At 36.0% G+C, this 23,420-nt stretch overlaps 1 protein-coding gene across 1 annotated transcript; it reads right to left on the bottom strand.

Moving 5' to 3' along the window:
* Positions 1–899: 899 nt before the first annotated feature.
* On the bottom strand, positions 900–23,162 carry LOC129889330 (probable 1-deoxy-D-xylulose-5-phosphate synthase, chloroplastic). The gene is made up of 10 exons (XM_055964588.1): positions 22,642–23,162; positions 13,460–13,579; positions 13,214–13,378; positions 12,902–13,052; positions 12,368–12,636; positions 6,479–6,761; positions 4,935–5,221; positions 2,504–2,782; positions 1,886–2,170; positions 900–1,570 (listed from the first exon to the last, which is right to left on the bottom strand). The coding sequence occupies exons 1-10, from the start codon at positions 22,783–22,785 to the stop codon at positions 1,421–1,423; spliced, it is 2,133 nt and encodes a 710-aa protein (XP_055820563.1). The 5' UTR covers positions 22,786–23,162; the 3' UTR covers positions 900–1,420.
* Positions 23,163–23,420: the final 258 nt, after the last annotated feature.

Raw genomic sequence — 23,420 nt, 5'->3', positions numbered from 1 at the left:
AAAAGACTCATGAAATCGAGATAGTACAAGGTTGTAACGTGCTGGCTAGTAAAGCTTATGCCAATACCTTAATTATTGTGTGTAAGCAGTAAAACTTTATTTTCCATAAGCAGTCATAATTCAAGTCTGAGATCACTACTACTCTAGAATAAAGATTATTATTTTACTAAATGAAGGTTCAATGCAGAGCACACCTTCATTATGCCTAATAGTCTCTCTTCAATCAAATTGGTGAATTGATCTCTTATTTAAATATTAAAATTAGTAGGAGAATGTTGGTGTATAATTGCATTTTCATATTAAAGTTAAAATATTATATGTATGATATTAGTAGACATAAAGTAGAGAAAGTAGTGTTATTATATTATATTTTTGTAACTCATGTAACCATTCTCCTACTAATTGCCCTACTTCTCTTCAAATGACTATCTACATTCTTGACATTTATTTGTGCAACAAATTTTACACTTACATAAAGGATGTTTTCTTCTCCTTGTGTTGTAATATGAGAAAAAATAGAGAAGTGAATAAGAAGCATCATATTGTGTTTATATTTTGATGTTAGTATAAAGAATGAGAGAGTTAAGACGAAGGAAAATATTTTAAGTTTTCAACTTATTCACTATACAAAAGAGAGTAATTTTATGTTGTATGAAGGTGTTTTTTAGGTGAAGCTTTAGACTCTTCAGCTAATCCAAAGTTGTTTGAGTTGTAAACATTGTTGGACTATTATATTCTCAAAGGAACAAATCAAGAGTTATAATTTTGGATCAGTGAATATTATATCACAATGAATTTAAATCTTTTTTAAAAAATGAGATATCTACAGGAAATTTATATTTCAAATTCGAACTTATTTGAAATAAATTTGGATGTTAAAAATTTGAAAAACAACATAGTGAAATTTTGAAAATTTTAATTATAAAATTCTTCACATGTACACAAATTTGAGGGCATTGTAGGAGAACTCATACAGTAGCCTAGAAAATTACTTATGACGATTGCTCCAGCATTCTTTTAAATCTCCCAGTGTCTCAGTGACTAACTTTCTCAATAATGACAAACCACAAGAGATTATTGTTATGGCAGTAGCATTGTCAACTTTCTTTTCTTTTCTTTTTTCCATCCTTTCCTGGTATTACAGATATACCAATGGCCAATGGCCATTTGTCACTCAAGAAATGAGGAGTATTATAGTTGGAAGAGTGTGTGGGGGTGGGGGAACTCATACAGTGGATCACATTTTGTCTATGGTACATTGTTGCACCTATTCTCAGAAATAGACTGCTTCTTTCCTGTCACAAACTCTCTCGTCCTGTTTATTTCCTTTCCCCACTTCTTATTTTCCACTTCTACACTTCATAAGTAGGAATAGGAAGGCCTTAAATATTTACACTATAAAAGAACAAAGAAATAGAATTTAGCACATCAAAATAAGAGCTTCTCGAGTACGGCCAAGCAGACTTAGTGCAGTTGCAGCTATGTGATTTCCAGTCAACCCTGCAACAGCAAGCTGCTCTTTTGGTGATGCTTGCTCGATATAGTTGTCAGGTAAAGTGATTGGTCGCCACTAAGAACAGATCATCAAAAAAGAAGTTTAATCTTTAACCTCAGACCATATAATATTTAACATAATATAGAGGAAGCCATGAAGTTCGAAAACAGATTTTGTAATTTGGAAAGAAAGACTCTGCTTGGAAAGAGGGAGAGGGGAAGGAGATATCTAAGCTTAGCATTCTATCAAAAATTTCTAAACCACGAGTCAGAAGAATTAAAGTAAAATAGCTCATACTTCTAATGTGGAAATGTAACTTGTGTTTGAATTGAAGAAAATTCCTACGGCTATCATTGAACAAAATGATTCAGAAACGATTTGAAAGTTTACCTTAATTCCTGCATCAAGCTGCCCATCGAGTGAGAGGAACTGTGCTACATGTGATGCAAATCCTCCTATTGAGCCTTCCTCGACTGTAACTAGAAAGGAATGGTTCTTGCATAAGTGCCTAAGAAGTTTAATGTCAAGAGGCTTGCAGAATCTTGCATCAGCTACTGTCACTTCAACACCGAGCTTTGAAAGAAGCGATTGAGCTCTTAGACAATTCTGTACCATGGATCCATAGCCAAGTAAAGCAACATCTTTACCCTCTGTAAGTATTCTCCCTTTGCCAACCTTCTCCACAACAACAAAATAAAAGAGTATAAATGCAAATTCAAATATGAAGGGGCTTGAATGATTGTGTTATGTAGACCAATCACGTTACTAAACAAGTTATTGTTGGATGGGCGATTTAAATATATCACATCCCTTAAGTAATATATGGGTAATAATTCATAGTATTCTATAAAATAAACGCGGTATGCCAATTATATATTACAAAATTGATTTAGTAAAAGAAACTAATAATATTTGGTGATAATTCAAATCAAACCTGTTCTAAAATATTGAGTTACCAGTATCATGAATACATCAGAACATTTCTAGATTTATTTGCCAAAATATTACCTCAATGGGAATTCCACTACCAAATGAATGTTCCATAACTGAAAGGGCGCCACGAGGGTAGCGGAAGCAAACCGGCCTGTCATCAATAAGGGCGGCAGTTGCAACCATATGAGAAAGCTCAACTTCATCAGAAGGAGCCATCACAATCATGTTTGGCAAACAGGACATAAATGCTATATCAAATGCCCCACAATGTGCAGGACCATCAGATCCTACTAATCCAGCACTTGTAATAATGAAACGCACGGGAACCTTCTGACGATCTACATCATGGATGACCTAAGGAGCCAATAAAACACGAACAGAACTTTAGAAAATTGTGCTTTATCTTAACACTCTGACGCTCAAATTGAAAACATTTCTTTGGAACAAGATATCTTAGAAATCCCAAATAAAAGTCGTCTATTAATGTGCCTGGACAAAATTGAAGTTGGAAGCTATCAACCTGTAGACTCGTACAGAACAGGATCAATTTTGCCAAATTGCAGTGACTATCCATCGCATCGCGGACATTGAAATCTTAATTTATTCATTTGATGTAGTTAAGATACAAATCAACAACAATGACACAAGTTATAGACCAAAAATTTAATCAACACATCAACAATTTAATGTTGATCTCAAATACTTCAACAAGTTGGTCCTATATACTTTATGCCCAATTGACATTGTCAAAGTTATTGAACCACTTCTTTACTTTGTTTTATAAACAGAAGTCCAATTTACTTTGTAAGTTTGAAATAAGTTGGACATCTTGTTTTCCTCCTATTACTTTTCTTTTTTCTCTGGATAAGACCTGTCTTCTTCTTTGAAACGATTATTTGGACCTAAAACAACAAATCCCTAGCAAGTACTGGATTTCAGACTCACTAGCGAGGTTGACTGAAGACAGAGTGACCTACTGTTCAAAATATAACAACAATGAAGTTACTTTTCTGGACATGTTTCCAATACTAACACCTTGTTTGGATGGTTGTTACCCGTTGTATTGTATTGTTTGTTTAAATACAGTGTTTGTTTTTATTGTTACTTAAACTCTATTTTATCGTATCATTTTAATCCATCGTTAGGTAACGACGAAAAGACCCATTTTATGTAATGACCGATTTGGTGTGATCGCGTCGTTACCTTAATATTTTCTTCTCATTTTGTCTTTATTTTTTATTTAATAATTATATTTCATCTTTTATTCTGGAATTTCGACTGCATCTTTGCGTCTGGAATGCCGAATTTGGTAGAGTATCATGGTTTGTTTGCGTGCACGGGGTTCCATATTAATATCGAGCACCCAATCGGAGAATTTTGGGACTTAGCTAAAATTTCATGTGCTGCTGCCGCCGCTTACGTAGCCCTGGCTTCGCTTTAGCGGACCTCTCTTAAGCGACAAGGCAACACTTAAGTGATACCTTTTCATAGAAGCTATAGCTCGTACCTTACTTTTCTTGTAAGTTTATCATTCAAATCATGAATGTGTGACATTATGTAACGACGGAGAACGATACAATCTTTCCAAACACTGTATTCATTAAAACAATACAGTATGATACAATACAACACAATACAACACAATGAAATACATTATGAAACAATACGTAACAACCATCCAAACAAAGTGTAAGGAACATGATGCATGGAAGTCAAAGACACAGGACAAAAAGAACACAACCAATCTGACATATATAAGGAAAAGTAAACTAATCATATTTTTAGATGTTCGGGACTTTTAGGTTGCATTTGCTTGAGATTTCAGAAAACTTGTACAAAATATTTGCAGGCACAACCATCGATCTTGCTTCAGTTGCTCATTTTTTGATCTAAATTGAATTGCTAAGTCGGATAAACGAGGGACCAGAAAGATATCATGAATATTGAAAGAGAATTATAAGGTGAACTGCAACCACCATTAGGAAACCTAAGTATTGCTTACAGTAAAGAAATGTTAACCCTTCCCAGAAGAGGGCATAAACCACCCCCTTCAGTAGTTCAGTATGATATATGTGAAACTTCTAGAAAAATGTCCGAGTGAAATTTTTTCCTATTGACTAGCTTGTTAGTAGAACTTAATTAATTCTCCATCTCCTCTTCCAACAGTACGAAGTCTCAATTAAGATAAAGAAAATGAGAATTGTGAAGTCTATGACTCAATGACTAGACCTACAATTCAATGATTTTCAATCCACTGAACAAATTCTGAACCAACTACTTAGTGTGTTTCTTATATCCATTGATTCTTTACTTGCTACAGTTAAAAGGTGCACAGCTAAATAAAAGTGATAGTTGGTTGTTGATGCATAAGACCCTTCCTCTTATTTTGTGGGAGGTGGGGACAGAACTAGGTCATTTATAAGACATTTGCACTAGCTGCCTTGTGTATTTCTTATCCTCTGTGTCCGTCTCTGTGTGTGTGTGTGTGAGAGAGAGAGAGAGAGACCTGGTCATAGGCTCTTTGCAGGAAAGCTGAAGGAATTATGCAGAACGGCTTCAGCCCTCCACTTGCCAATCCAGCTGCAAATGTCACCGCATGTTGTTCGGCCATCCCAACATCAAAAAACTTCTCTGCAAAGACATTCTTCAGCAAGTGAAGTGATGGCTCCATTCCCATGCCTGCATGAATGGCTACAATATCTTTGTGTCTCTCTGCCTCTGATATTAGGGACTCTACAAAGCAATCACTATATGTTCGAGTGCCACAAGGTATAGTGTCTGAGCTAGATATACCTGCTTTGACCATAAAAAGAAGGTGAACCATTAGTAGCATTTACAGTAATAATACATAGCTTTGCCATTCAGGATAACTTTGCTACTACATTTTTAACACTTCTTGTGTTCCATCTGAAAACTATCAGCTTCCACTCAGACCTGCTTCCTGAGCCAGAAACAGCTTACCACAAATCATCTATACCCAGTTTTTAATTTTTTCATGAACTTCACTCAGGAAAAACTTATTGAAAGGTCAAGGTAGGGCAGCTAGTATTCATTAAGTGCTATAGCATCACCTCGCAATACTCACAACACTTCCAAATATATGGAAAGGTAGAGATTCAAATTACTTTTGATAGAAACAAGGATCAGTTTATCAGGATTAGATCTTACCTGACCTTTAGTAGAAATCTACTCTATAATTGATCTGAATGGTGATGATAATCAGGATTTCATTCAACCCTTATTTGGAAAATCAATTGATCGAAATTAGTTTTCCAAAGCCAGATGGAAAGATGCTTTTAATTATACAAGTATGCCTCAATCCCAAGAAAGTTGGGGTCCGCTATATGAATCCTCACAAACCAAGCCGTTCATTTAAGTTCATCCATGTCTTCTAAATTATTTAGTATTAAAATAGAGCAATATAAGACAATTGATGAATGGGATATACATATGCATATAAAGCCATAAAATATGAAATATAGATGAAGAACTTTTAAGAGCAAACCCAAAACTGAACTTGTTATGAGTACCCTTGGAGCAAAACTTAGTCTAAAAGCTAAGCACCTTTTTGAACAAAATTTATCCAGAAAAAACATGTAACATCCAACTTCAAATGTTATATTAATTTTGCTACTACATCTGCATTAGAGGAGTTCCCCAGCAGGTTTAATATACCCTGTCGTTTGGTAGGATGCATTAGTTTTGTGTATTACTAATACCTTGTCTGATACACTTTTTCAACATATGTATAACTAATGCAAGCATTGTTTATACACTAGATTTGGTATTATGCTATGTATAACTAATACATGACAAGCCATGGTGTTAGCAATGCAAGGGTTTTAAATGCATGTGCATGGTTAAAGACACAATTGCCCCTCAAAACCTTTTCTACATCCTTCCTATTGTATTTTAGGAGGGTATTTTTGTAATTAATACCATCATTACTAATGTTAGGATTACTATTTACTATTAAACACTTTTTTATACAGCCTACCAAAAGGCCTTTAGTGTGAAAGAAAGGAAAAGGATAGGAGATCAGGATTACACCTTCCATAATTTTATTTGCAACTGCATTCATTTGATTGTCTCCTACTTCCATTTCTTCCTTGGTTATAACATGAACTAAAACAGGACCCATTGAATCCAAAGATGCCACTTCATTCAGAACACATACTAGATCTTCAATATTGTGTCCATCAACAGGCCCAATGTAGTAAAGGCCAAGCTCTTCAAAGAGGGTTGATCCTGGTGGGCCAATCATACCACGTGCATACTCATCAACCTTGGCTGCCCATTCATACATGCCTTTCCCGATTTTCTTAGTTAATTCCTATAAAAAGCAGCAGATATTCGGAATATGACAATAGTAGAAATACATGATAAGACAAGAATTTCACCACTATAACTTTACAGAGATAACAAAAATTTATCACTATTTGGTACAATGATGATAATCCATGTCCAAGAGACTTGCCTACATGTTCCTTCTAAAAAAAATAGACTCGTCTACAAGTACTTATCTGGTATATGTGTACGCAACCACACAGGTGCATCTAGTTTTTTGCCAAGTTTTAGTGTACTTCCAAAAATTCCGCACGAAATACTATTGTACAGTTCAATATTGGCACATCAAAAACAAATGAAAAATTCAAGTAACATAGCAATAAACAGAACTATAACGACAACCTGTTAAACACCTCTCAATGAAGTAACATAATTCTGTTTTAAATCATCTCATTAATATACCGCACATAAACAGCTAGCACAAGGGCCCAAAATCCTATCAGACACTTCATAAAAGGTCTTTCACAGTGCGAGTATGGAGACAATTTACATTCAAAAAGAAACTGCAAATGAATTACCATCTTTAAGTTGTTCTAATAAAGTATGTGAGATCATTTACCATCTTTAAGTTACAAAGAGAAAAAGGGAAAACTGAAGAGAATATTCCCAAGAAAATATTGCTGTTGACACAAAGGATTGGCTCCAGATAGATTGCTCGGTCATCAAAAAGAAAAATCCCGAGAAAATGTTCTGTCAGAGAATCAGTAGATCAATATAACTACCATCAACTCTCAGATTTAATGGCACAGAGCTAGGCCACTGGGATTTGACTTGGCCATCGAAGACATTGTGGAAACCATGAGCACCTCCTAAAGTAGCTTGTTTTGGCTGGATTGTAGCTAAAAATGCAAGTTTAACTCGAGATATGTTGCAAAGAAGAGGAATTCCTTTATGCAGTAGATGCTTTTTCTGTGAAAATTCTCAGGAATCTGCAGAGCATCTTTTCTTGAATTGGAATCATACAAAGCAGCTATGGGATCTGTTCCTAATTAACTCTCAGTGTGGTGCAATGGGTGATGCCAAAGAAGGAGAAAGATGTATTAGTTTGCTGGCAGAATGAGAAAGTCAGGAAAAATAAAAAGCAAATCTGAAAAACGATACATCTTTGCATCTTTTGGATCATTTGGTTGGAAAGGAGTACGGCATGTTGAGAATAGATGTCTTCAAAAATTTACTTTTTTTTAGGACAAGGGAAACCGGCAGCCGCTATCCTTTGGGTGCGCACAGGGTAAAACCCTCGCTCCTATGCAATAGCTCGCAAACTACACAGGAGAGGTAACCCACACTAGGCAAGCTCCGTGCGACGAGCTCGACCCAGAAGGCAAACCCTTTGCTTTTGCTGGGAAGGGGTTTCCAGCTTGAGACCTCCAATTTGGAAGTCCCAAGCCCAAACTACTGGGACACCCCTGAAGAGAATATTCCCAAGAAAATATTTACTTTTGGTGAAGGGAAGTATGGCAGAAAATCTAGATCAGTACATGGCTTTTAAAGAAGTTTCGAGAATGCAGATGTTCTGTAATTTGTATGCTATTAGTACCTTCCTAGTACTTTGGTATTGATGAAATTTACAACAACAACAACATACTCGGTGTAATCTCACAAGTAGGGTCTGGAGAGGGTGGTGTTTACACAGCCTTGTCCTTACCTTGTGAAGGTAGAGAGACCATTTCCAATAGACCCTTGACTCAAGTTAATCAGAAAAGAAAATAAAGTAGTGAAGGGACCATATAGAAAATAATGGAGAAAGGAACAGTAGCAGGCAGCAACAAACAGTATGATAACCGAAGCAAAATAAAAAAAAACCAGATAATAGTAAAACCGAAGAATAAGATAGTAGGAAAGTACTTATAATAATACTAGGAAACTAGACCACACTCAATCATTTACTAACCCTCTACTCTAATCTGAGACCTCTGAATCCTCTTATCTAAGGTCATGTCCTCGGTAAGCTGCAAGAGTGTCATGTGTTGTCTAATCACCTCTGGCCATACTTCTTCGGCCTATCTTCTAAGACCCACCATAGTTAACCTCTCACACCTCCTCACTAGGGCATCTGCGCAACTCCTCTTCACATGCACGAACTATAACAGTCTCGCCTCCCTCATCTTATCCACTACAGAACTCCCACCTTAATCTTACTCTCCTAGTATGCCCACACATTCATCTCAACATCCTCATCTCCGCTACTTGCACCTTCAAGACGTGCGAGTTCTTGATCGGCCAACACTCCACTCCATACAGCATATCTGGCCTAACAACCACTTGATAAAACTTACCTTTAAATCTTGGCTCATTCTTATCACACAAAATACCAGATGCAAACCTCTATTTCATCCATTCCACTCCAGTACGATGTGCAATATCATCATCAATCTCCCTATTTCCTTGGATTATTGACCCAAGATACTTGACACTCTCTCTTGGAGATGACTTGTGTATCAACCTTCACTTCCACCTCTGTCTCATGAGTCACGTTATTGAACTTACACTCCAAAAACTTTGTCTTAGTCCTGCTTAACCTGAACCTTTTGGACTCCAAGGACTGTCTCCAAACCTCCAACCTATCGTTAACTCAGTTGTATCCGCATTACAACAAAACAATGCTCTCTAAAGCGATATATTATTCTAAATATGTCTCATCAATCAATACTATGTCATCTACAACTAACATATACCATGACACCTCCCTTTGGATATGCCACATAAGTTCATCCATAACCAAGTCAAATAAAAATGGCCTAAGAGTTGATCCTTGGTGTAACCCATCACAACAGGGAAGTGCTTTGAGTCTCCTCCCACTATTCTCATCCGGGTCTTAGCTCCATCATACATGCCTTCAATCGCCCCAATGTACGCTATAGGTACATTTTTAGCCTTCAAACATCTCCATAGAACTCCTTTAGGAACTTTGTCGTATGTTTTTTCTAGGTTGATGAAAACCATATGTAAGTTTGTCTTTCTCTCCCTATACAACTCCATAAATCTCCATACGAGATGAATGACTTCTGTAGTTGAACACCCCGAAATAAATCCAAATTGGTTCTTGGTAATAGACACACCCCTCCTCACCGCATCTTTACCACCCTCTCCCAAACTTACATAGTGTGGTTTAGAAGCTTGAACCTTATAGTTTTTGCAATTCTAAATATTACTCCTAATTATTGTACAATGGGATCATTGTACTCCACCTAGCGGTGACAATTGGGTGGGATGGATCAATTTTTTTTTTTTTTTGGGGGGGGGGTTCATAATGAGTCAAGACAACAAACAAGTCAAGACCCAACCCAACCCAAGTTTGCATGGGTCAAAATGGGTTGGGTCAAAACGAGTTGAGTAATGGGTTATAGAACGGGTCAAGACCCAACCCAACCAGATTTTTACTTATTTTATTTGTTCTTTTACAATATTTTAGTACTTAATAAAATTATTTTTTTCTTTATTATGGCTATATATAATATATCGAATATTTTTTTAAAAAAAATTAAAAAATATTTTGACAAGATTTCTCTTGAGTCAATTTGAGTTACATATCAACTCAATCTTTAATGGGTTAAGCTAATAAATGGCGGGTCAATAACCTATCCAAACTTAAATGGGTTGGTCGGGTGGAGTTTGATTTTGCCACCCCTAACTCCATCTCTATTCTTCGGGCATTTTTAACATCCTAAAAATGACGTTAAACAACCCAATTAACCACTCCATACTTGCTTGATCCGCACACTTCCAAAATTTCGTCTGGCGCAATCGCCCTCCACTTCTCATCCTACAGATAATCTCCTTAACCTCCTCAAACTTTATATCCCTACAATACTCGAAATCTCGACTACTCTCAAAGTGCTCTAAATTGCCCAACAATATTCATGTCTCCCTCTTTTCAAGAGTTTAGGGAAGCTAAGTTGCTCGGACTCTTACTTTCAGTACCTCACCTGTGTCGACACCACATTGGTGTGGGTGTGCGTGTGGGATCCATACCAGATTTGGTCAACCGATTATGAGTACTTTGACCAAAATCAAAGGAGAAATTCGGGACAAATACAATGATTTTTATAATTAAAACAAAAGCTAAGGTGAAATTGAAGAAAACGGAGTACCTTGTATATAGAAATTTTTATATCAACCTTTTTTCTTTTATTACCTAATGGGATTCTCCTTTTGATCAATATTTTTTCCTCATAATACCTTGTAAGCTTTCCACATAATGTCTCATAATTTAGACATCCTCACACCCACATTCGTATCCTCGAATCTTAAAATTTAGATCATAAAGGATTTGACCTCTAGATCTGTACCCCCATATCGGACACCAGAGTTCGAGCAACTTAGTATAAAAGTAATTTTGTGGTATTTGTCAAACTTGTACCTTTTCCACCAATACTTTGCCTTCCCCGTCTTTGATGCACTTCACTTGGTTTTAGGTCGGGAGCCTTCCTCTCTCTTGCCTTGGAGAGCCTATACAACTTCCTATTCCCACCTTTGTCTTGTAGTTCTTCATACAAGTGTTCAAACACTATTGTTTTAGTCATTGTAACTGCTAACTTCACTACCATCTTCGTCGCCTTATACTTCTCCATATTAGCCCTCTTTTCCTCCTCGACTTTGCTCTCCACCAACTTCATATAAGCAACCTTCTTGGCATCCACTTTCTATTGGACTGCTCCATTCCACAACCAATCACCTTGACGATCACCGGTGTTACCTCTTGAGACCAGTGGCAGATCCAGGATTTGAAGATTATGTGTGCTCATTTCTTTTAACGTAAATTTGCTAGCCAAGAAGAGTTTTTTTTCTAGAAGTTTACTAATATTTTTATAGTTAAGTTAGTAAATAAAATACTAAAAATAGAAAATTGAAAAAATAATAAAGAAAAAAAAAGCAAATAGCAGTGAAAAAGGATAAAAAAAAGAGTAAAAAAACCGTAAGAAAACATTGTAGTCACCAAGATTCGAACCCTCGCTAGAGGGCATTAGAACACTATAACTTCAGCTTCAGATCAAAGCACCCATCAGACCTTTTGGTTTATGGGTGCTCACAAATAGCTTATATCAATTTTTCAGTATTTTCTATATACGTATACCAAGTTTCTGTTGGGGTCAATGGGTGCTCGAGCACCCGATACGCTATACGTGGGTCCGCCCTGCTCAAGAGCCCCAACTCCTCTCTAGCTACTTACTAATGCAATTAGCTTTCTTATCCCACATATTGTGGTGGGATGATGAAATTTACTTTACCTTACTAAAAAATGGCACAACGATGCCAGATTGACCTCGGTGAGTACACGTGGTGGAAATCGAAAAGCTTTTGCTGTAGATTTTGTGAGTTTAATAGGTGACGTATAACCTATTTTAAAACCTTAACTGCAAGCCACAATAGGTTCATCTTGCTCTCTTTTTGAAAATTAAGTTCGATGAAGAAAAGCAGAACATAACATTTCTGTTTTATTTAATTTCTGAATTCTTCTTTTTGGTGCTTGAAATAGGCCTAATACTTGTGCAACATGTATATCAAATTAGGATTTTGCATTTAAACCAACTCTTTACTGGTTAATGTGGATAGGAGTATTTTTTTACTTTTGTAAATATAGCAGGGGCATACCTTAGCAAGTTCTCTAAACCTCCGGAAAAGTTTACTTGACTGAAGTTTGCTGAGAGTACTTGACAAAGCATTAATAGGTGTTTTAGAGGCCTCCTCAACCTTTGGATGTAAAGAATGCCGACTATCATTTAATAGCACAATCATATTTGAGTCCAAAGAGCCTGAATTTCTCATTGCCTCATAAACTTGGCCGGCCATAATTGTTTCATTGTTGATCACTGCCACTACACGATCACGCTTCCCCTTAAAATCTCGGGCAATGGCCATTCCTATTGAAGGTGACACTACAATCTAAGTATCTCTATCACATGATTGATGAAAATATTATATAAATCTAGACTGGACAAACATTTTAAATTTTTGATGGATTTAGCAGGCAGCTTTTTATGGAATAATTTGTAACAGAAATTAAATTATAAAACAAGTAATCACTTCCTATAGTAACCTTCCATGGTGAATTTTGAAAAATAATTGAAGAAGCACAAGTAGGATATCCTCAGATGAGAAAGGGAAAAACAGAAGCATGGTTTCTACCAAGTCCAGCAGATATGCTGTTGCATCCATGCCCTGCTCCGAAGGGGTCAAATTCGCTCTCAAAATCTGGCGCTGCCACAGGATTGCCATTTGGTTTTCCAAGTGTTTGCATAATTTGCCTCCTTCCAGTGAGAAGTTTATGTGCATATGTCTGTCCAAAATGTCAAAATACAAATTTTTACCATGAGAAAAATTTCTCAAATTGGAACCTGAATTGGGAGTTGCATAGCTAAGCTAGCTTCACATGTTATTTAGTATACTCATTTAATTGGAAATCTACCATTTTCTAGTATATTACCAAGTGGATCTTACTTGTTCAGCCACATCCCACAATATTTTGTCCACAGGGGCATGAAATACATGGTGAATAGCAACAGTCAGCTCCACCACGGTCAGACTGGATCTCGAAGGTTTTTGAGCTTTTGCCATGATAAAAGATAATTCTGATCGAATTTCATTAGCTAGTTGTTTCAGTTCCTGCACCAAGTTGGTCATAGTCAGCCAATATGGCCCCGTGACTTTCAAGACTCAAATGAGGAGAAGTGCTAATTATTGGACCTTAGTTGATAAATTCTTTAGGTTCATGGGACTTTCAATTGCATCAAGAATTGGTGTTGGCTCATTTTCACCAGTGAAATCACCGGCATGTGGCAAAGAATGTATTTCAGCAACGTGACCCTGCAATAAGAAGAGTTGAAGACCATTGGCATTGAATATTAAAATTGTGTAGGCCATTGGCATAGGCAGATGATTGTTATTATTGTGTTGCACACATTAGCATTACAGACACTGACAGATTTTCATTGATTCCTAGAAAATCCAATACATGAATTCATATGTAGACATACATCTCCATGGATTATCTTGAATAGTGGGAATAAGTGTGAGATAACACACTATAGCACTAACTTTTTTCTTTTCTTTTTTCTGACAATCTTCTCAATTCTGATATAGTACGTAAAAGCATGCCACTAGGCACCAAACATGATCCTATTCTCTGATTCCTGACTACAATCACCAACCACTTTGATCTATCACTTCACTTAACAAAGTACTCATCCTAATTTTTATTGAAGGGAAGTGTACCAGCTCCAAACGTCAAGCTGCATCAACTAAAGTAGCCTCATTATGCTTACTTGAGAAGTCTTCTCACACATAACTACACAAATTTACCATCCAAACTAGAGATAAACCCACTTGAATCATGCAATGAGATACATTCAGCTTGAGGTTAGGGCAAACAACTAGGAGTAGACTATAAGAACAAGGACCTGTCGATGCATTTGTTAAGTAGTTTGTAGTATGTGGGAGTTCACACATAGGTGGCCAAAGGGCACTTTTGTGCCCATATAAGGCCAAGCCCACTTAGTCTAAATAATTGAGTAAGCATTTCTATATATATATATATTAATTATATATCTAAATGACTTGGACTTGGGGCTTGGGGGCGGGCCGGGTCGGATCTTTAATTAAATTAAAGATTTTACTTCGTAATTTATTTTAACCAATTTGTTTATTTAAAATTTGAAATAATATTTAAATTTTAATTAAACAGAAAGGTAGAAAGGTTGCGTTTTGTTTAGAAAAGGAGCGACTCTTCTGAAAGGTCTCCTTAACAGACTTTATAAATACGATGAATTCCCTATTGTAGCGTAATTCGATTGCATATATTGTTTAGGCTTTGTTGTATCCTCATAGAGCTTTGCTTGTAATCCCTCAAAGTAATACAGGTAATAACTCTTGAAAGATACTGATCTTTCACGCCTCAAAGCTTTACTCTCTGTAATTTTTCTAACAATTTTCATGAGTTACTGAGTTATGGAGAAATTATTGTCTGCTGTTGAGAATCCGAAAGAATTGATCAAACTAGATCGTTTTGATGGATCGAACTTCACTCGCTGGAAGGACAAGATGATTTTTTTGCTCACTGCATTGAAAGTATTTTATGTTCTTGATCCATTGCTTTCCTGTATCTCTGAATATAACCCAGATGAGACTGTTGAAGCCAAAGCAGAGAGGAAGAAACGTGAAGAAGATGAATTGCTCTGTCGAGATCACATTTTGAACACATTGACCGATCGTTTGTATGATCTATACTCAAATCTAAAGTCTCCAAGGGAAATCTGGACATCATTGCAAACCGCATATGAAAACGCAAAACGAGGTATCGATAAATTCTTATCTATGCAATAGTTCGAATTTAAGATGATTGATACAAAGCCTATCATGGATCAAATTCATGAATTACAAATTTTAGTTTCGAAACTAAGTGATCTTGAAGTGAAAATTCCTGTTGCACTTCAAATAGGTGCAATTCTCTCGAAACTGCCTTCTTCATGGAACAATAATAGAAAGAAAATTCTACATTCTACTGACAAATTGACTGTGGAACAGTTTCAAACTCACCTTCAAATTGAAAGTGAGACTCGTGTTAGAGATGCTTTAGTTCAAGCCTCTAGTTCCACAGTTAATAATGTTAGTCAGAATAATGTCGGAAACGAATAAAAGTTTGAACGTTTCCCAGAAGTCTCCTAACAAAAAAAACATGGATTGTTATCATTGTGGAAAAAAAGTCCATAAGATTCGAGATTGCAGGTTTAAGAAAGCAGGAATAAAATTTCATTCAAAGGACACTGGAAAATCTGAAAAATCAGAGAAGGTAAACGATGTGGAAAGTTCTTTCACAAGGGCTGGTTGCTATGATTTATGTTAAAGAGTTGAATATGGTTGCTACAACCACAAAGAACCAAGACTGGTGGTTGGATTCTGGTGCAACAATTCACATCTGTCATGACAAGAATATGTTCAAGACTTATTCAGAAGTGAAAGATTTTGAAAAGGTTTTAATGGGCAACCATATAGCAGCCAAAGTTTCACGAAAAGGAACAATTGAAATCAATTTCACATCTGAACAGAAGCTGACTCTTCTGAATGTGTTCCATATTACAGAAATAATGAAGAACTTAGTTTCTGCTAGTTTACTTTCTAAGAAAGGTTTTATGATTGTAATTGAGTCTGATCATGTAATTGTGTCAAGGAGTGGTTTGTTTGGAGGAAAAGGATATCACTGTGATGGCATGTTGAAGTTAAGTATTAATGCAATAAATGATGCTTCTGCTTATATCTTTATGTCTAATTCTTATTTATGGCAAGCTAGATTAGGACATTTAAATTTTGGTTCTTTGAATTATATGTCCAAGAATGGTTATATTAACTGTAAATCTGAACATGAAGGAAAGTGTGAAATATGTATACAAGCAAAAAGGAAAAAGAAACCTTTTCGTAAAGTTGAAAGATTTATAAAAATGTTAAATTTAGTGCATTCTGACGTATGTGAATTAAATGGAGAATTAACTAGAGGAGGCAAGAGAGACTTCATTACTTTTATAGATGATTTCTCTAGATTTACACATGTTTATCTCCTTAGAACAAAAGATGAAGCCTTTCAAAAGTTTAAGGAGTACAAGTCAGTTGTGGAAAATCAAAAGAATAAGAAATTAAAAAATTTCGAAGTGATAGAGGAGGAGAATACTTTTCTAGTGAGTTTAATAAGTTCCGTGAAGATCAAGGTATTATACATCAAACTAGTGCTCTTTATACACCTCAACAAAATGGGTTGACTGAAAGGAAAAATAGATCTTTAGTAGATATGGTTAATTCTATGTTATTGGATTCTCATTTACCACACAATTTGTAGGGTGAAAGCTCTACTTACTGCTTGTCATATGTTAAATAGAGTACCTTCAATAAGTATGCATGCTTTACCTTATGAACTTTGGAATGGTAGAAAACCAAATGTAAGTTATTTTGGGTGTATATATTTTTATAGAGTTCCTGTCGTCAAAGGACAAAATTACGTCCTAGAGGGATAAAAGTATTTTTGTAGGATATGGACAACACTCTAAAGCATATAGATTACTTGATCTAGAATCTAATGTTGTTGTTGAATCTGTTTATGTTGAATTCTTAGAAAATAAATTTTTGAATGACATTGTTACTGAGAAGTTAACTGAAGCAAATCAAAATAGTCTTGATGAACAAACAATGTCACATTCCAAACTATTTCTAGTAAAAGGAAAAGTGACAATACTCATCTAGAGCCAAGAAAAAGTCAAAGAGTTAGGAAAGAACAAACTCTTGCCCCTGATTTTAGCTCCCCAGAATCAATAAGGGGTCGTTTGGTAGAGTGTATTAGCAAAAATTATGCATGCATTAATTAGGTGTATTGGTAGTACTTTGTTTGGAACACTTTTTCATATTATGTATCACTACATTCTATTGTGTATTAAGGTGTGTATTACTAATACCATGGATTTCTAAGTATTATTAATGCAAGGGATTTAATGCATGCATTAATATGATTAAAGACCCAATTACCCCTCAAAATCTTTTTTACATTTTTTCCACCATAATTGTTGAGGATATTTTTCTAAATAAATATTTTTATACAATGAATGCTATTTTAAATATACTAAATCAAACAATGCATAAGAAATATTCCATCTATAATTAATTCAAGCATAACTAATACAAGCATTACAAATGCAATCATTACTAATACATTCTATTTAGCATTATTTTTATACACTCTACCAAACGACTCCTAACTTTTCTGGTCGAGGGAGATAGAACTAAAGTCTGTAATCAAATGCCTATTTTGCTTAATATTGAAGAAGATCCTAGAATATTTCAAGAAACTATGTCTTCAAGAGATGTTGCTTTTTGGAAAGAGGCGATTAATGATGAAATTGATTCATTAATGTCCAATAATACTTGGACTTTAGTTGATTTGCCTCGTGGATCTAAACCTATAGGTTAGTAAATGGGTATTTAAGAGAAAATATAATACAGACAGTACTATACAAACCTTCAAAGCAAGATTAGTTGCAAATGGTTTTACTCAAAAGGAAGGAATAGACTATTTTGATAAATATGCTCCGGTAGCAAGGATAACATCTATTAGAGTACTTTTATCCTTGGCATCTATATATGATTTGTATGTGCATCAAATAGATGTTAAAACTACTTTCTTAAATAGATATTTAAGTGAGGAAATCTATATGAAACAACCTGAAGGTTTTGTTCTTCCCGGTAATGAACATAAAGTTTGTAAGCTTATAAAGTCTCTCAATGGTTTGAAACAAGCACCAAAACAATGGCATGAAAAGTTTGATGTTGTGAAATTGTCAAATGGGTTCGTACATAATAATGTTGATAAATGTATCTACTCTGAATTCTCAAATGATTATGGAGTTTTCATTTGTCTTTATGTAGATAACATGTTGATTTTTGGTACGAACATGCTTGGCATTTCTGAGACTAAGAAGTATCTAATTTCAGTCTTTAAAATGAAAGATTTGAATGAAGTAGATACTATCTTAGGTATCAAAGTCAAAAGACATAATAAGAGAGTGACTTTATCACAAGCCTATTATATTGATAAGATACTCAACAAGTTCAATCATCTGGGCATAGAGGAGTCTAAAACTCCATATGATTCAAGTATAAAGCTTACTGAATATACTGGAATAACCATGGCTCAATTAGAGTATGCAAGTGTAATTGACAACTTAATGTATGCAATGCACTGTACTAGGCCTGATATAGCATTTGCCATTTTGGTAAACTTTCAAGGTTTACAAGCAATCCAAGTAACTTTCATTGGAAAGCTATAATTAGAGTACTTGCACATTTAAAGAAAACAAAATTTTTGGGCATTTGTTATAGTGGTTATCCTACAGTATTAGAAGGATATTCTGATGCAAGCTGGATCACAAATATAAATGATAATAAGACTATTTCAAGTTGGATATTCACTTTGGGGGGTGGTTCCATTAGTTGGGCATCCAAGAAACAAACTTGTATTTCCCATTCCACAATGGAATCTTAATTCATTGCATTATCAGCTGCTGGAAAGGAAGCGGAATGGCTAAGAAATGCCAGCCATTTCGATATTCTATGATAGTGAGACTACTTTGTGCGTAGCTCACAATAAAATATATAATGGGAAATCAAGACATTTAAGTTTAAGACATGCTTATATAAGAGAGTTAGTTACCAGCAGAACTATAACTATAGTGTATGTGAGATCAAATAAGAATCTGGCTGATCCACTTATAAAAGCATTAAATAGAGATGCAGTACAACAAAGTAGCGAAGGAATGAGGCTGAAACTCTTACATTAAACACAAATAATGGAAACCCAACTTTGAGTTAGTATACACTCTAACAATATAAGTTCAATGTGTAATAAAAAGTTATTTGTGTCGTTTAAGCACGAAACTCCTCGTTTAAAACCCTTGATTCCAATGTACTGTGTACTGTTATGGAAGGAATTTAGAAGTTGTTAAATGCTTGTAATAACAAGGGCATAATAACAAACTTCAAAGTGCATGCTGTTACAAGAAAGAGGGTGAGTTAACTCTTAATGAAATTAGAAAATGTTTGTAGTAACAGAGACATGCACCTGTATGAATATTGAGGTGGTGCCGCTTCAAACAAATACTTAAAGAGTTGGTCTTGTTAATATTCATGAATTTGAATTAGCACACAGCCAAAAACGTGCTAAAGCATAATATTGAATCGTTTCGCTACTTAATAATATCATGTGTGTGATACTTTCGGTTTGACAAAAGGAGTTTTGGTTCAAATCTTAGGATGCCAAAATCTTCATCAAGCTTTAAGGTATTTACACTAATGGAAAGTTCAAATCTAGCAAAGATACTTTTTGATATGCGTGATATTATGAGACATATTACAAACTAGTGAGGGATTGTTAAGTAGTTTGTAGTATTTGGGAGTTCCCACATCGATGGCCAAAGGCACTTTTGTGCCCATATAAGGCCAAACCCACTTAGTCTAAATAATTGAGTAAGCATTTACCTTATCTTCCCGGAACGGGAAAAGGCTCTCTTGGCTTGCTTCTTTTCTTAGTTCCCAGCGCCTACTCTAAGTCGATGATCGAACACGATAACCGGCACCGCCTAATCGTTGAAGTACGCTCAGTTGAACTGTTCTCTTATAGAACGGGTAAACCGCAAAAGAATGTTCCTTGCTTCTAGCTATCCTCATGAGTCATTTAAAACGAGCTAGAAGGCTTCTCTTAAAGCAGAAAAATAGGAGTTAGTTCCTTCGTAGATCTTCGAATTTCACCCTAACCCAAGAATTAGAACATTCTTGATCCTTCCTTTTACGGAATGATATGATCGGCTAGCCGTAGCCGCATATCAGCTACGCTCAATGTGGAATTTCTGTTGGATCAGAGTTGATGTGTTCTGACAATACAGATGAATGTCTCTTTCTCCCCCGTTGGTCGAGTTACTTCATTCCTTTTAGTTGAGTGTCTAAAGACCCTATAACTTATTCTACTACAACGGCTGAGAACTATCTGGTGCGGGAGTAATCCATCGAGCTGAATGCTTGGTTGAGTATTCTATCGCGCCTAGTAAAACAGTCTCCTCGCCAAGAGCTCCCCGGCGACCTATGAATGTGCGCTTGTCGGAAATCATCTTCAATCTTCGATTCATTTACTTTGTACCGCCCGGAGGTCATATAGATCGAAATTCGTGAACGAACTGCATCAAAGATGTGAAAGCAGTAAATTCATAGGCTAAAACATTGAAGCAGAACTTAGTACCTGTGTCTATGTCCTTTGACAAATCTACCTCTGAATCTGTTGACCTATCTCCGCTCAAACTCCTCCCTGGCGAATTAATAATGATTGTGGTTGGACCCTTATTTTTATGTAAAGGATCTAGTAGGTTGGGTAGCGATTCGCTACGCTTGCCTGCGCCTATCGGCTGATTCTATTCATCCATAGTAACCTAACGATTGTCCGGTTAAGAAGGCAATCTCACTCACCCTCTTGACCATCGGAGGGACGATCAAGAAAGTGTTGAGACCCAAGAAACTGTTGACTATTGATGAACGATAGTTGTTTAGAAATTGAAAAAAAATTGAGACTCTAATGGCCGGCCGTCGGAATCAAATGAAGGTTGAAGGACCATTCGATTCATTAAGGGGAAAAGCGGCGCCCTCGCCTGACGCCATTTCCGATCCCTTGCGATTGGGGCTGTCGAGCCCAACAAAAGAGGCTCTTGAAAGAGAGCTTTCGACCTTTCTTTCTTCCTTTGGTAATAGGGAAGTTAGAAGGGATGTCTTGGAAGGGATGCTCCATCAGCTTTTTGTTGACTTTATAGACCCACTTGTTGTCAATGGCTTCTTTCCCTAGAGGAATCTCGGTTCTTGGTCACTCTTCTCTATGAGGTCAAATGAGTTTCACTTTCACATAGTGAAACCAGGTGTAACGTGTCAAAGGTCACCGAGTCGTCGTAAAGGGGAATAGGTTGTTTTGCGCATCCAACAACTGAAAGAGTTTGAGGAGAAGGGTTGAGTTGAAGAGGGCGTAGCTTTGATTGCTCAAGTTGCTTGAAAGCATACACAACACACAGTAGGAGAGTTTGAGTGTGAGGCATTCTGGCAGACGCATGCGTGTAGGAAGTTCATGAGAAGATTGAACTGAGATGAGGTAAGCTCTCCAAGCATAAAGATTGAATCAATAGGACCCTCTTCTTCTTCGATTCCTTTCCATTAAGAAAGGAGGAAATATTTCTATCTGGAAGCTGCGAATCCTTAGCCTGCAAAGAGCCTCCGTTACAGCTTCGTTCATGCGCCAATCAATTGACAGTGAAGTCTTTCATTCGGGCCCTATTAGGGCACCCTGTGGGCCAATGCGTGGACTTGGACTTGGGGCTTGGGAGCGGGCCGGGGATCTTTAATTAAATTAAAGATTTTATTTCGTAATTTATTTTAACCAAGTTGTTTATTTAAAATTTGAAATAATATTTGAATTTTAATTAAACAGAAAGGTTGCATCATTTTAGAAAAGGAGACTCTTCTGAAAGGTCTCCTTAACAAACTCTATAAATATGATGAATTTTCTATTGAAGCATAATTTGATTGCATATATTGTTTTAAGCTTTGTTGTATCCTCATAAAGCGTTGCTTGTAATCCCTTAAAGTTATACAAGCAATAACTCTTGATAAATAGTGATCTTTCACGCCTCAAAGCTTTAGACTTTCTTTGTAAATTTTCTAACAGCATTCCCACTCTAGGACCAAACTGTGATCTTCCCGTCAAAGATGTAATGCCTCTCCTATAATGATTCAACCCGACCATCACCTGAGAGTGTGGCATAGCGGTTAATTGAAAACCATAGGAGGCCAAGATTAAAATCCTAGCAGAGGCAAAAAATGTTAGGTGATGTCTTTGTTGGAAATCTTGGGGAAAATATTTGATTACGAACATTGTAGAAGAGTATTCAAAGCTTGAGGCGCATCAAAGACATTGCCTTAAGGATATTTCATTGATTACGAACATTGTAGAAAAGTATTCAAAGCTTGAGGGCATCAAAGACACTATCCTTAAGGATATTTCAGCCGCTATAGGTATATCCCAAGAATTTAACAAGCTCTTATAATATAAAACTAGCACTCAAAGCTAACAAAGATTAAATAAATGAAAATCCAGCACTACAAGATATAGGAAGAAGAATCCAGAGAAAAAAATTATTCTTCTTGTTCCATGAGCTCAACATGAAGCGGAAGACTTGAATTATTGTTGAGGAAATGGACAGAGTTATTAGGTATCTGTGTTAGTGGGAGGTAACAGCAATGGTGTAATAGTTGACATGCCCTGGACTATTACATGTGAAAAGATAAAAGAAGGAAAAAGAAAGTACCTTTGGTTGAAGATTTAATCTTGAATATCCATGTCTGGAAGGAAAATTGAGAGCGGAGAAGTCCGTTTCTGGGGAAAGTAACTTCGAATTTCCATGGAATTGAGGGCAGATACCAAATGGGTACCGAGCAGTAACAGCAACCATCCACTCAATTCGGGAAAAAACGAAGAACAAATCAAGAGTTAGGACTCTAAATTTTTATGTTTGAAGGAGCTTTGGAGTATGAGATTCAGAGCTTGCGGACTGGAAGATGGCGCATACTACGACAAACAGAGCATTTCTGGAATGTTGTGATGGTGAATGAAAAGTATATATATATATATGGGTCAAGTATCACTTTTTTGTTTTGTTTTTACACGTGGTCCGTATCCGCATTAAAATGTTATTAAATTCAAATTCACAACCAAAAATTGATATTGAAGGGCAAATAGCTTACGATTTCATATCCAAGAAGAAGAAGTCAATTTCTAGATCTGTGATTAAACATAAAGTAGTACTGTTTCCAAGTATCACTTTGCTTGGTTGGAAAAGGGACTTGGTGCGGCGGGCTAGCCACTTTTCACGTGCTAATACAGAAAATAGTCAATATCTTACATAGTTGAGCGAAAATTACTTTTTCGATTTGATCCAGAAACAGTTGTATCATAGGAGATAAAAGTAACAAGAGAAGATATTAGGACGTTCTTGATCATAGTTAATTATGTTGATTGGCACACCCTTTTTTCGTCTTGTCAGATTTTTTTAAATTTAAGTGATTGTATTAATTAGAATTTTTTTTT

The sequence above is a fragment of the Solanum dulcamara genome, chromosome 5 (assembly GCF_947179165.1).
Source record: "Solanum dulcamara chromosome 5, daSolDulc1.2, whole genome shotgun sequence".
Classification (NCBI taxonomy): Eukaryota; Viridiplantae; Streptophyta; class Magnoliopsida; order Solanales; family Solanaceae; genus Solanum; species Solanum dulcamara.
This window is presented reverse-complemented; position numbering and strand designations above follow the sequence as displayed.

Bases quoted from the DNA above. Each gene is read 5' to 3' on its own strand.
- LOC129889330 (XM_055964588.1), bottom strand. From the start codon at position 22,785: ATGGTTGCTGTTACTGCTCGGTACCCATTTGGTATCTGCCCTCAATTC. The intron at 13,053-13,213 runs GTAAGATCCACT...CATTTTGGACAG, and splicing joins TGTGGGATGTGGCTGAACAA to ACATATGCACATAAACTTCT. The intron at 2,783-4,934 runs GTCTCTCTCTCT...TTGGCTCCTTAG, and splicing joins TGCAAAGAGCCTATGACCAG to GTCATCCATGATGTAGATCG.